Consider the following 13,726-nt stretch of genomic DNA (forward strand, 5'->3'; position numbering starts at 1 on the left):
ATATTTTCTGTTCTTTTCTTTTCCTGACTCTGGGCACTGCATGTACTGTATTTGGTATACATGTATGGATTTCCTTCTCCCTTTCTTGCTAAATCGGGAGAGAGGAGAGAAAAAAAGCCCTCTAGTGATCCAAGTTGGTTTTCCAGTGTATTTGTAAGTTTGAATTGAAGCCATCTTTACAAGCAAATGGCTTTATTAAACTAAACACAAAATAATTCAGATGCAATAATGATGATTCATTTTTTTTAAAAAAGTAATTGTATATATGTGCTCCAGAAATTGTTTTCCTTTTGTTCATACTAAGTGAGCACTTCATGTTGTAGGCAGTATCCTCCATTCTTCATGTGGCACTCTGGCCCATGGAATATCCAGAAAGAAATGCATTTGAAAACAATACTTCATTAAATTAGATACAATAGTTTATTAAAGCCACTAATTTCTTCATGGTTTGACTTTTATTCATACATATTTTATACGTGTATACCAAATTTGCTGTCCAGCTGGAAAGACATGACTTGATTTCTGACCAGAGAGGGTTTCATCAACACAGATTATTTCTATCAAATATGACCTCTTTCCTGCTCCGTACGCTGGCTTCTTATCAACAAAGTAATTTTGAGTTTCAGTCCTTATTTTTCTGACGATCTAGGCCCGTACCTTGAATATCTGAAACAACAGTAGCTAGCGTTTTGTCTACAGTGTGCTGCACAGGCTTTCAAGGGATTCATCAAAGGCTGGTGAACCTTTGATTGGATTATTTCTCCATGTCACCCCCATGATCTGCTGGTACCCCCTAGGATCAGCTACTAGATGACTAAACACAGTTTCCATTCCTGTGCCTTTTACGTAATGGACTGGCATCCAGCCTTGTGACAGGATATGCACGCCGCCTCCATGCCGTGACCTCCCGTGCCATGCGTATTCCCATCACGTGGCAGGCACGCATCTGCGACGCGGGCATTTACTGCACTGGTGCGGCGACCTGCTTCCCGTGACTCAAGGGGCACGTGCTGTAGTGCTCTCAGGAAACAGCCTGGCAGGAATGAGGCTACTCAAACCCTGCTCTACCACCTCTTGAGAGAGATGAAAGCAAGCGGACGGTGGCCAAATTAGTTGTTTGTTCAGCTTGGATTTTTGTCTGTGATCCACTCGTTGAGAACCTGTGTGGCGTCCTGCAAGGAGAACAGGGGAGCGAGATGCTCTGTGTTGCCAACAAATTTGAAGGCAAGGCCCCAACCTACTGCTTGCTGGATGGCTTGGGTCAGAGATGACCCTTCCTATGGAGGCAAGGAAAGAGATGAAGCCCTGATTGAACCTGTGTTTCTGAGACTGATAGCTTGATTGTTAAAATCTCCCAGGACAAAGTATTCTGTCTGATAACTGTGATTAGCAAGGCTTTAGTGAAAACTTTCTTTTTAACTTCATGACACTTTGATGTACAAAATGACTTTGAAATCTGCATTAGCTTTGGCTTCTCTAGTTGTAGAAATGAGTTCTGTGAATCTGCCTTACCGGGGTGTTTCTCCTGGATTTGGCACCTGATAAGGAAGCGGATGGGACAGTGCATGCCATTTTGTACCCTTTCAGTTGTTTGTGAGACAAGGAGCAGTTTTGGTTCAGGTCAGCTAGTTCAGAACCGGTCGTTTCAGTTGCGTAGTGTTCAAAATCACTTAATTGAAAAAATTTCTTTTTTTGTTATAGTGGAGTTTGGTAAAAAATCCTAAATTTCAATTTCTATAGTTTCATATTTCTGGTTTTAGACACACATTTTACACTGTTACAGCCTTGTTATTCTTGGACCAGTGCAAAAGTTTTGTAGTAACCTGTGCAGAATCTGCAGCCAGTTGCTAGACACTTGTTACAAAGTGTACCTCTATATTTTGTGTCTCATACTGCCATCTAAGGGCCACGTGGGCTGAGAAGGTGGCTACGGGTTCTTCAATGGTTTTCTTTCTCCTTACTGCCCTTCCCTCTGGGAAGTCAGCAATTCATGGGTGAGAGAGGGTGGGCAGGGAATAACAGCAGTCCTTTGATGCAATATGTTGTTTCATCTAAGAGGATAGAGGAATCTTCCAGATAAGTGAGAAATGAGAACGTAAGTCTGAGTCGTAGTCTTTTAGGAAAATGCAATTGCAATGAGTTTGTGTAAAACCCAGCGAATAAGAAAGGGCGATTACAGGATTTGAGGCTACTCTTGAACAACAAGTTAAGGAGTGTACTGCTTAGAGTCCTGAAGAGTTTCAGCTGAAACTCTTAGCAGTGAGGGAGTGTGCAGTTCAGATTCTTAAAGGTACCGATGTCCTTGACTCCTACTGGTTTAAGGATTAGTGCTTTATAATAGAATTTGCTTATTAAGATTTTCCCTAAAAAGGTACAAAATCAGGTGAATTATTTTCTTCTTTTTTCTAATTTCACTGGTTTTGCATTTCTGGGTGTTTTCATTTTCCTGGACTAAGGGAAAATGGGCAAAAATGTGGTGTTACTTTAAGGGTATGTGATCTTAAATAACGTGAACATAATTTAAATATTTTGGAGTTTAAGCATTCAAAATTTTATCATGAAAACTTTTCTTTCCGAGATAAAAATGCAATTTTTTTTTTTTTAAATCTGCAAATGGTACTTGTACAGGCTTAATTCTGTAGCTCCTTCCTCACACAGATGTTTTGAATGACAAGTATGATAAAGAATTAGTGGCACAAGCAAAATATTTCAGTATTTGTCAATATAGTACTGTTGGCATTGACTGACAAAAGCAGTTTTTGTAATGAGGACCCTTTTGAGCACAACTTTATTTTACAATGCATGAGTTGTTTTTCAGGCTAGTTTCCAGCAAACCTTGTGTAATAGAGAAAGTAATTAATCTTGCATGTTACTTTGACAGGCTCATGCAAGCAAAGACCTGGAAGAGCAGTTGCGGTCTGTGTCCAGTGTGGATGAACTCATGACAGTACTTTACCCAGAATACTGGAAAATGTTCAAATGTCAATTGAGGAAAGGAGGTTGGCAACACAACAGGGAACACTCCAGCTTTGACACAAGATCAGATGATTCACTGAAATTTGCCGCAGCACACTATAATGCAGAGATCCTGAAAAGTAAGTACAGGACACAAAACACATTCTAACACACAATAAATTAAAACCCGAAGGCTTGTCAGTTGTGTCAAAAATATCTTAAAAGCTAAGCATCATCAGTAAACCACCCTCAGCAGTTTGATTTGATGTAAGGGCTATAAAATAAAATCTTTGACAGTCAACCTTCCATAATGATATAAATTGCTCCACAGACCTATTTTTGGTACATCCAGTGTAAGAAAGGTATAGATTGCTTTCTCAGCTCAGTAGATATAGGAATTGAGGTGCTTGTCTTCAGGTATAAGGAATCCTGCTTGGTAGAGGCTGTAACAATTTTGCAGAAAGCAAAGAGGGCAGTAATAGTTGGATTTATTGAACTGTTTCTGCTCATTTTCTGCAATTATGTCATGGCTGGTAATGCTTTCTTCTCTTATGAGTTACTGCTTTAGGAGGCCAAATAATCCACTTGTAGCTTTTTCCTGTTAGAGGGCAGTTGTCATGATGTTATGCTCAAACCAGAAAAAAACAGCTTTCAAACAAATGTGTCAATACCCCTTAGTGTTTCAGATGGCTTGGATAAAAATATAATTAGCTTATAATTTAAGCAAGTGCTTGCAGGCAGAGAAACACAGGATTTATAGCAGGAGGCATATTTTTTGACATGATAGTGGAAATCATGTACCTTAATGGAGACTTTAAGGTACACATTAGGTGAAACTTCCATTTTTGCTGAATAGGCTACCGAAAACTGGCTCTAAGAGAGAATAAAGGGGCCTGTACTGCTGCAAGTGTCATGGCTGTTTAGTGTAAGATTGTATTTGGCAAAAGGCTGTATAACACAATGTAAAATGTTTACCCAAATTTGCGTGGATAATCTGAGCACAAATACCACCTTTCAGATTAAATCATATGGTGTATATAATTGCTAAATAATGACCTTTTGCTTTAAATTATACTCTAGTAGTTAACAAGGTAAACATGTATTCAAATTAATTTCACATTAAGTGTGTAGGCATCAAATTTAATGTTTTTAATACATAGTATCCAAGTGAAGTACCTGTGTGGGACCAGTTAAAGTTAATTTGCGGAGACGTGCAGTATTCTTTAGACTTCACTCAAGGTGAGACTCGCCCCAGGCACAAAAGAAAGGACATGTACAGCTTCAGCTGTGAACGCTGTAAGAGCTGCCCAGCCTTGTTAGGTTCCCTCTTAGCTCCGCTGTGACTTTTCTTCTGCTCCATGACAATATGTTACATCCCTATGAAGAAGAAAAATTAGACAGAAGTTAACACAGCAAGATGTGTATTTCACTGAATAAAGGGTGTGACTCTAGCAATGCATATTCTGATTCTAAACTTAAAAAAAAAAATCCTACTAATTTACTGCAGGAGAGTATTGTTTTTAAACAGTTACTTTATAACACATGAAATTCCCTACAACTTGGCAGGTATTGATACTGAATGGAGAAAAACTCAGTGCATGCCACGTGAAGTGTGTGTGGATGTGGGAAAAGAGTTTGGAGCAACTACAAACACCTTCTTTAAACCCCCATGTGTATCCATCTACAGATGTGGAGGTTGCTGCAATAGTGAAGGACTCCAGTGTATGAATATCAGCACAAATTACATCAGCAAAACAGTAAGTTCTCACTCTTATTACAGTCCCAGTGCTCCTTGCAAATCCATTTATGATCATGCATATTTTAAATCTTCTTATTGCTACTATGAGGAAGGAAAAAAATCAATTCCAGAATACATAGGAAAAACAGCTGAAGAGACTACTGCCTGGAAGAAAATGTTTAACGCTCTTTTCCCCAAAATATATTTTTTTTCCTTTTTTTTTTTTTTAGGAAAAAAAAAATTATGATGTCCCATTCTCAGTTTTGAGATTATCTGTGAAGCCTAATTCTATCCTTTTTTTTGCATCTACCATTTGCTGGCTGTATGAGGCAAGCACTTTCTGGAAAACTAGCCTGTAATTTTATTTGTGAAGACTGTTTTAGGACATGTGCAGGCAGGATACATGTTGCAAATAAAGCCTTTTAGGAACTGAACTTTACTGTATTAAGAAATATTAGTATAATGTACCTATTTGTTTTGTTTTAATGCATCTTCCTCAGGTGTATGTGCTGTTTTTATTCTTCAAATTCAGGGTTAGTGATCAGGTAGGAGTATGCAGAGATTATGCATTGAGCCTGTGAGCTGCCTTTAAAGGAAAAGCATACAGGCATCATTCTGTTTTAAGTAGCTATAACAACTATCACATTATCTTACAACAACATTTCCCTCAAAAATCATGTAAATATAGACACGCTTTAAAATGTTTGCTAGGGTATTCTGCTTTTATAACAGTATTTGGTAGAGGTTTTGTTGGTTGTGGGCTGTTTTACTTTTTACCTCATCTTTCAGATACTTTGAAGAAAACTAATTTTAGTGTAAATCTTGCTTCCTTTTTCAACTAGATTCATCTAGCTGGAGATGCAATATTTATAAGGAAGATACACAACTGCAAAGCCAACTATAAAATCATAGCCCATGGAAATGTCGTTCCTTTATCATGAAACTTCTTAGTGCCCTGAGCCTTCTTGAGAGGGGATTAGGAAAAAGGAACGTAAAGAAAACAGAAAAAACCCTCTTTTTTTTATTTAATACATTTTTTGTCCTCATTTCTCACCAAATCTGTCTGTCTGAAATGTATATTCCAAGAATTTTCAATCCTAAGTGTGAGCTAGTGGTAGACAGCCACAAAGCACAGGAATAATGTAACTCAAATAGCTTAAACAAGGAAAATACAACATTGATTTTGTTCAAGCCCATAGTTACTCTCACAAACAGCTGTCCTAATTCCAGTTGCTCTGAAGATGCAAATATAATTTTCATGTTATAAACCAAGAAATACGACCTTTCTCTTTTTTTTTTTTTGCATGTATTTATTAAGTTTAGCTTGCTTGAATAAAGGATGATCTAGTTAGAGCGTTGTTGCATTTAGCTCAGATTTTTAGTCTTTGAGCACCATTCCAGTTTGGGGTAAATAATCCCTTTCTATTAATCTTTCTGTTCACATCTATTCAGTGAAGTAATTTTTTTTGCCTAGTAGAAAATGTTTAGACTATACTGAGTTTCTTTTCTAAGTTACTGATGTCATTGGTGATGATGTGATATAGGAGTAGTTAAAGATTTGAGAGACTCTGAAAAGGAAAATGTTAAAGGACTTATTAGAAAGAAGAAAGAGGCAATAGCATTGTTTTGTTTTCATACCCATCCTGTAAAAGCAAGCAATTTAATCTCTGAGTTTTCTATCTTGCTTCTGCTTTCCAGTTTTATCTGGTCCTTGACAGAATGCAGTTTTAAAAAAACCCTTAAAAAGGAAGAGAGTTATAGCTATATCTCTTCATCTGTCATCATCTCAAATCTTTTTAAAGTTATGTGACCACAGCTTACCCTATATCAGATGAGAATTAGGAAGAAAAAAGTATTGGATTCAAGACCCTTCTGTGGAATTCAGGTACCCTACACACCTATTTTCACTACCGTTTTCCTTTTATTTCCTGAATGAAATGAGAACAAATGGTTAGTAACCAGGCATCTTTTGTTTTTTCATAAGTCACCATTTCTGTAGCTTTATTTTTGGTGCATAAACCCCGTAAGATAAGCTTCATACTGTTCACCCTGAAGAAAAAGTGCTTAATGGGAAATTAACTTTTCAGCTGGAGGTCTTACTGTGAGGGCAAGCTCTAGCATTGGTTCCAGACATAAAATCTAAAGAAAGTTGATATCAGCTTTCATCAAAATTACTTAAAAAGAAAAGAGCTAAGCACAGAAATTATTTTTATGGGGAGCAAATAGTTGATTGCCAGGAGAATGGACTAGGTCAGATGTTCCCAGATTGGCTTGTGGAACACTGTGGTGGTCCAGGGAGAGGTCAATAGTTCTCTAGTTCGGGCTGTGTTCATCCATTCTAGCTTCTTAACTTTATTAAGAGAAAAATAGAAAAGTATTCTGCTTTGCTTTTAATCCATTTTTTTCCACAAAACCTGTTTCTTGCTAAGGGGTGTTTATACAATCAGGATTGGGATATGAGACAAATTCTTAATTAAAATGTGGTACAAGGTCTATGCAAACATTTGAGGACCCCCTAGGCTAAATTCATAAAATGCAGTAAATCTTTTTCTTCTCCTTCTTCCGTGACACTGCAGTAGCCCAACCTTGTAAGTGGTGGCTTGCCTAATAAAGGTCTATGGGGAAGGTGGTTGGCTGGTTTTTGGTTTTGTGGTGTGGTTGTGCTGGTTTTTTCTCTAATTTGTTATTAATCAAATAGCTGTTATCTGTTTCCATGACACGAGTAATTCAACAGCAGTTACAAGGATTGGAGCTACCTGGTGCAGCAACAGCCTGCCCCTCAGCTGTACTTTTTTATGCCCCGCCTATAGGTACTTGCGTATAGTTTGAAGGGAAGCAGTGAGCAGATTTCAAAGAGCCATCTCATTCCATTCTTCCTCTTGGCTGGCAGGATGGACAGTTTTTTGGCTTCTTTTAGATCATTTGATGTAAAGGTCCTAAATCTTCTTGTTTCATGGTTACAGTAATAGTCCCTCAAGGGAAAACATCTTTCTAAGCAGTTTGAAATTAGATTTAGAGGAGCTTTTCTCACAGGAAACAAGCTAACAGCTTGAAATTGTTTGCCATATTTGAGATGTACATGATGTTCCTTTACACAATTTGGAGATGTATATGTCACAAGAATTTTCAGTCATTTTGAACTTTACCATTTATGCCTTTTCCCATGCATTTTTCTGTGTTAGACTGATGATTGTAATGATATAGTAGGTACTATTAATAGTAGGAGATATATCAGTATAAATTCCAAATGTTTTTTGTTAAAATTTCTGAAAAAAAAAGTGATTAAAATATAAAAAGATAGGATAAGGAACCCAAGCATATTAAACAGATATGAAATGTATTATATCAGATAAGTTACCTGTTGTTGTATCACACATAAGACTTGAAATAGTTTTTTCAAAAAAGTTAGATAGTAAAATAAATAACGATGATGTACCATTTTTCAAATAGCTTATTTTCATTCTTTCCAGTTTAGAGATGTTTAGAGTTTTGAAATCCTTAGCTTGAAAATCTCTCTAGACAATTTGTGCTCTGTTACACTGGTTATATTTGGCCAGCCTTACCGACACTTTAGGAAGTGCAAAGATCACAAGTGATGGAAACTGAGAGTCAATCAATTTAAAGGAAACTTGCCAAAATAAGCCACAGTCCATCAAAAGAATGGATAGTGTAGTTACTGTAAATCTGGGAAAAAAAACATACATAAATCCTATGTTTGAAAAGTATCTAGAATGATAAGCTTCCCTCATCCTGATATGAAGATAAGAGTTTTGATTATTTTATATTTCAAAAGTCAGTGATCATAATAATAATTTCATATGTGCTGATACAATGGATATTGGCACATATGATAGTGCTGAATAAATTAATTTAGCCACTGAAGCAAAGAAATACTTTGTATAGAAATCAACAGTTTTTCTGGAAAGTATGGTATGAAGTCCTTCTAGTCTAAAGAAGGAGCTATCAATGCAGTGAATCAAAAATACATGCCTTCCTAAGGATCAGTGAGGAGGAATATATGGGAAATTTTTTTTACAGGAATTCTGATAGAGCTTTTGGTCAAGCTTTCTGACATTCCTGCCTGCTGTTAGATTATTTTTTTTTTTTAAAGGTTAAAATCATGCTGAGCTCTAGGTTGTCAACCAGACTCTGGTCCCACCCTTGTTTCTGTTCTCCACTCCAACTCTATAAATGGCTAAAGGAAGAGCGCTGCCAGTGTGGGAACTGAAAAGAGCCTACTGCAGGGTGGTGCGTGGGACTACACAGCTCTGGCCTGGAAGTTCTTGCAAAGATGGCTGAAGAAATAACAAGGTTGGGAAGAAGGGGGACTGTTGCACTTCGCAGCCTGCAATCACCGTGATGCTGAGTGCCAAAGGCCAAGTCTGGTTGGGTAGAGCAATTCAGAGACACCTTCGCCCAGTGTCCTCTTGCTGTGCTTCTCACCTGAGAAGTACAGTACAGAGCATACGCACTGATCTTCAAGGATTTAAAAAATTGACGTGTAAAAGAATGAAAATCCAGGAAAAAAATTGTTTGTAGTTGCACACATGATTGTAAAAGTGATCTAATTATTCACTTACCTTTGTATTAGTCTGAAAAGTTCTTTAATTATATACCTGTCTGTACTGGGAGGCAGAAAATACAAGCGTAAGAAGCTGACGTTCGGGTCTGTAGGATATGCTGCCTTTTAATTTTGGCTGGTGCAGTGGAACAAAGGTTAAGTATTAAGCCTAAAATACACCTTATTACAGATTGTGTAATCCAAATGTATGAAGAAAAATGACCTTCCTTCATTTTCAAGATGAACATTTCAAGTTTGGCTAGGTTGAAAGACAGATTATAAAGTCATCTTGACAATGCCCAGTGGGACACAAAATACATATCCTTAAAAAAAAAAAAAAAGTGTCCTGCAACCAAAACTTTTTTAAAAAAATCCATGTAGTACCAATGACTCTCATGGTTTTAGCACAAAATTTCTATTTAAGCCATTTACTGTACAAGGCTTTTGAATTTTTTTCATGATACAGAAAAATGGGGAAAAAACATTTATAGTCACACATAGTCTTGTTCAATGGTAAGCAACTCTAGTTTAAGCAGCCTAATATTAAGCAGCCTAATATTAAGATTATCCAACATACTGCATTATAAACTCTATTGTCATTCTCAGCCTGACTTTGCTATTCTTTAACAATAGGGGTTGAAATTTTCCCTGCCAGATACCTGACCCAGCTTGATGTGTTGTTTTTACTTTTTAGTTTTTTGCTTTAAAACTTCAGCAAAAGTGGTGGGTGGTTTTCTTAGACCAGAGTGAGAGAGAAGTGTATATGGCTTTATCGTTAAAACAAAAATTGGGATTTTTTTTTTTCTCTGAAAAAAAGTTCATGTTCCCTTATTTTAGGTAAAGGATATGACTCTTGTTTGTTTGTATTAGGAATGTGTGTTTTATCTTTGAGACAGTCTGCATACTTTTAAGTGTTAAAAAAAAGACCTAGGAAGCAAATGGAATTGTTGGGAGACTTAGACATACTTGTCACTAGAACACTTTATAACTTGGAGCTGAACAAAAATTTGTTGCGGTTTCAGATCTAGGCACCTGAAACCCATTTTCTAGTGAGAGCCTGTCATTGATACACCAACCTTTATCATGTTGGGAAGGAAGGAACCTGGCTGATCCAAAAGTAGCTGGGACAAGATGGGCATGTGCCAGAATGCTAAAAATTATGCTGAGGAGCCCAAAAAGAGGGAAGGGAAATCAAGCTTCGTGGGCGGGCTGGCTGAAAGGGAAACTTTGCTGGGCTGCAATGAGGCGAGGTTGGCATGGTGAATCGTCATATTGGGTGAAGACCTAAGGAGAAAAGGGCTGAACACAGTGCTTTGAAAAGAAATATTAGAAATGGTGAGAAATGGAAGACCTGCAAGCTGGGTTTCTGTGACAAAACAGCCTTAGGCTGGTTGAATGGCACCTGTTAAGTTCTTGGGAAATGCATTAACTGTATATGGTTTTCAACTGTTTTTCAGTTACATAGAGCTTTCATTAGTATGTGTTATACACTGAGATTAATAGTATGTTACTGACATGTTTATGATATTAGCTCATATGGAAGAGGTTAGGACAGAGCTTTGACTGTAATTTGGGGGGGGGGGTGTTGTTTTGGTTTTTTAGATATAGTACTCTTTAGTTATGCTATCACATACTGCTTTGGGTGTTGTTTTCCACTGGTTTCCTGACCTCAGTGCAGTGTCAGTAGCACAAATGTACAGGACAGTATGGGCAAGTTGAGTCTAATTTTTTCTTTTAACTTTCGAGTATTTGCCTTTAACTCTATCAATGCTCTATTTAATGTACTTTAATTTGCTGTTTAATGTACTGTAATTACTAATATTTTCTTCAAAACTGCAAGCAATAAAAGCTCTCCACTGAAAAAACTGCCCTGATCCCTACTGCTGTCAGATCTCCTGTACTTCTGGGGACTTCTTGTTCTTTGCAGTCTTTGGTCCTGAATGTCTGTCTTTTGGCCCCTGAACAGACCTGAAGGAAATGTCTTTTCCCTATTGCCTGTAGCATGAATTAGTCCAATTTTTACTACGATTTGAAGCTGGGAAGGGAGAGAAGATTTGGGCCTCTAAGGATACAGTAAAACTAGTCCTTTACTGAATGAGGAATCGGACAGAAATATAAGCCATCTGATCTCCAAGAAGAGGTACCTATATGGGCAATGTGGTTACCAGCAGTGGTACCCACAACCAGCAATGTTGCCAGAAAAGAAGGGAGTCAAGAACCAGCCTCATTCACAGATGTTATGGTTCATTTCTCATAGAAATATCCTTTCTAGATGTTGACATTTGGCTGTTACATGTTGCCAAACATGCCCTGTAGTGACAACAGATGTTGAGCTTATTGTTCTATTGGATGAAGAAGATGAGCAAGAAATAAATTAGCGATGCTAACAAAACCAGAAAGCATTCCAGAAGGTCAGCTCTTACCTAATTTGAAATTATTTATTAAAATGATAATTCAAACCCAGCTTATGTATATTGAGAGTTTATTCACTTACACTTAAATAGTTTCATTGGATTTAGAGATGCTGCTATCACAGCTGAGAGCAGAAGGTAGATTTTCTTTAGAATGGATCTTATTTCAAAATGCCAGAGATTATTTAAACAGGATTATTCTGAGTATTAAATACATTTTATGTAACAGACTACTTTTCAAGAATTTATTTCTTGTGAAATCTCTTCTTGATATATTTTCATTCTCAGAAGAGAAGAATAAATATCTCTTTTTTCAGTATGCATCAAAATATACTATCCTAATAGCATGTGCAGACAAATAAAAAGTGTAGGAAGAACAAATCAATAATTCCAACCCCAGTATTTCACTTCCATCATTTCCATTACGGAAAATAGATCTGGTTTATATTCTTTTTCAAAATGCTAGTTCATGTATCATTTTAAGCACTTTCCAAAAGTGAGGACTAGAAATGTAATACCTAATATAATATAACATAATATAATCTCTAATATCAATAGTTGGCTTTGGATTTTTAACTTTATGTATAAACAGTAGCTACTAGTGGGGGATGTAAAATACATTGCTATTAAGAGAATTTAGTTGAACAAACTGAAGGTAATTCAATGAGGTTAAGGCAGCTAGTCTACCTTTACATTGTTTAACTAAGCTTGTTTTGCATTGCACCACTGAAGTGTTGATGGGAATAGTTGTTAGCAATATTCACCTCTAAACTGATACCTTTCGCGTTTTAAATGGAAGGATAAATGTAGATTACGATAATTCATGTTCACCATCGTTTCCACTCACAATTGGCACATCTCAGGTGTTTTAGTGAAATTTATCTCACTGTACTCCTGAGGCCGAAGAGGCGGACAGTTGGGCTGACAGGGACCTCTTTCAGGTGGTTTGGAACTGTAGCAATAGTCCTACATTGCCATCTCCAGTGGTCTGGAGTCTGCTGTGCTTTGCAGTATGGCAAATCGATCTACTCCAAGAACAAAGAAGAGAACATGCCCTTTTTTCTAGTCAGCTGCAGTTCGGTCCATGCAAAGAATCACACTTCTCTTCAGTTACTAAGTTTTATTAGTTCTGCCTATCGTGGGTTTTTACTGCAGTTTTGGAAAAGCAAGTTCATACCATCGTAAGAGAGCAGAGAAAACAGAGGATTCTCTCTACATGTGTAATATTGTAATTAAGTCCATACTCTTTGTTCTGTCCCTCAATTCATATATGTGTGTTAGGAATCAGTTTTCTTACAAGTTATTTAATATAGTAAAGGCTTTCGCATCTGTAGATTCGTAGCTGTCCAGATTTTCAGAGTTCTCAACAATTGTTCTTTTCTTCTGAAAGCACAACTTGTTTTAAAAAAGATACAAGTCTTGCATATGTAGGTGAGTTTTGCCATCTGTTTAAAGACCAGTATTTAAAAAACAAATATGCAAAGAACTGAGCATATATTTTCTCAGATGTGTACTGTATGCAGAAATGAAAGCTATTTTTCATAAACATGGTCTTTTCAGTCTCTTTACCTACAACACCATCTTCCTCCTTTTCAGTTTCCTAGTTAGACTGTGCATTATAACAAAACCTACGATGGTCTTCAAACAGGTGGATATTGTAAAAAGAAATGAATAAGTACATAAAGCTATTTTCATATGAAATATTAGTATGAAAATGATAGCTCTGCGTTGTGATTATTGCTCTTTTTGGATGAGACATCTTGGTAAGAATGCTTTTTGTGATTAATTTAAAGGAACTTTTATAATAGATAAGGGTAAAGGAGCCAATAGGTTTGGAAGCCAGAAAGTATTATAAATATAATAAAAAGTTGATTAGAAAGTCTGTTTCCAGAAGTCTGTGTTGAATTTCATGAAAACCGTGGAGGTATGTCTGGTGATAATTATGTTTGAGAGAAGCAGACATTGATTTAGGCATTTTATTGATACCAAACTTTAAACTAGACATGGACTTGTGCCCTTATCTTATGAATGACTCAAGACCAAAATTTTAAGGAGTGTTAT

General features: G+C 36.8%; 1 protein-coding gene across 1 annotated transcript in view; it reads left to right on the forward strand.

Moving 5' to 3' along the window:
- Positions 1 to 13,726, forward strand: part of VEGFC (vascular endothelial growth factor C) — an 85,463-nt gene that overhangs the window by 54,479 nt on the left and 17,258 nt on the right. The window contains exons 2-3 of the mRNA XM_075149297.1: positions 2,882 to 3,095; positions 4,522 to 4,712. Coding sequence (XP_075005398.1) covers positions 2,882 to 3,095; positions 4,522 to 4,712 — 405 coding nt within the window. The remainder of the gene's footprint in view (positions 1 to 2,881; positions 3,096 to 4,521; positions 4,713 to 13,726) is intronic.

Source organism: Calonectris borealis, chromosome 4 (assembly GCF_964195595.1).
Source record: "Calonectris borealis chromosome 4, bCalBor7.hap1.2, whole genome shotgun sequence".
NCBI lineage: Eukaryota > Metazoa > Chordata > Aves > Procellariiformes > Procellariidae > Calonectris > Calonectris borealis.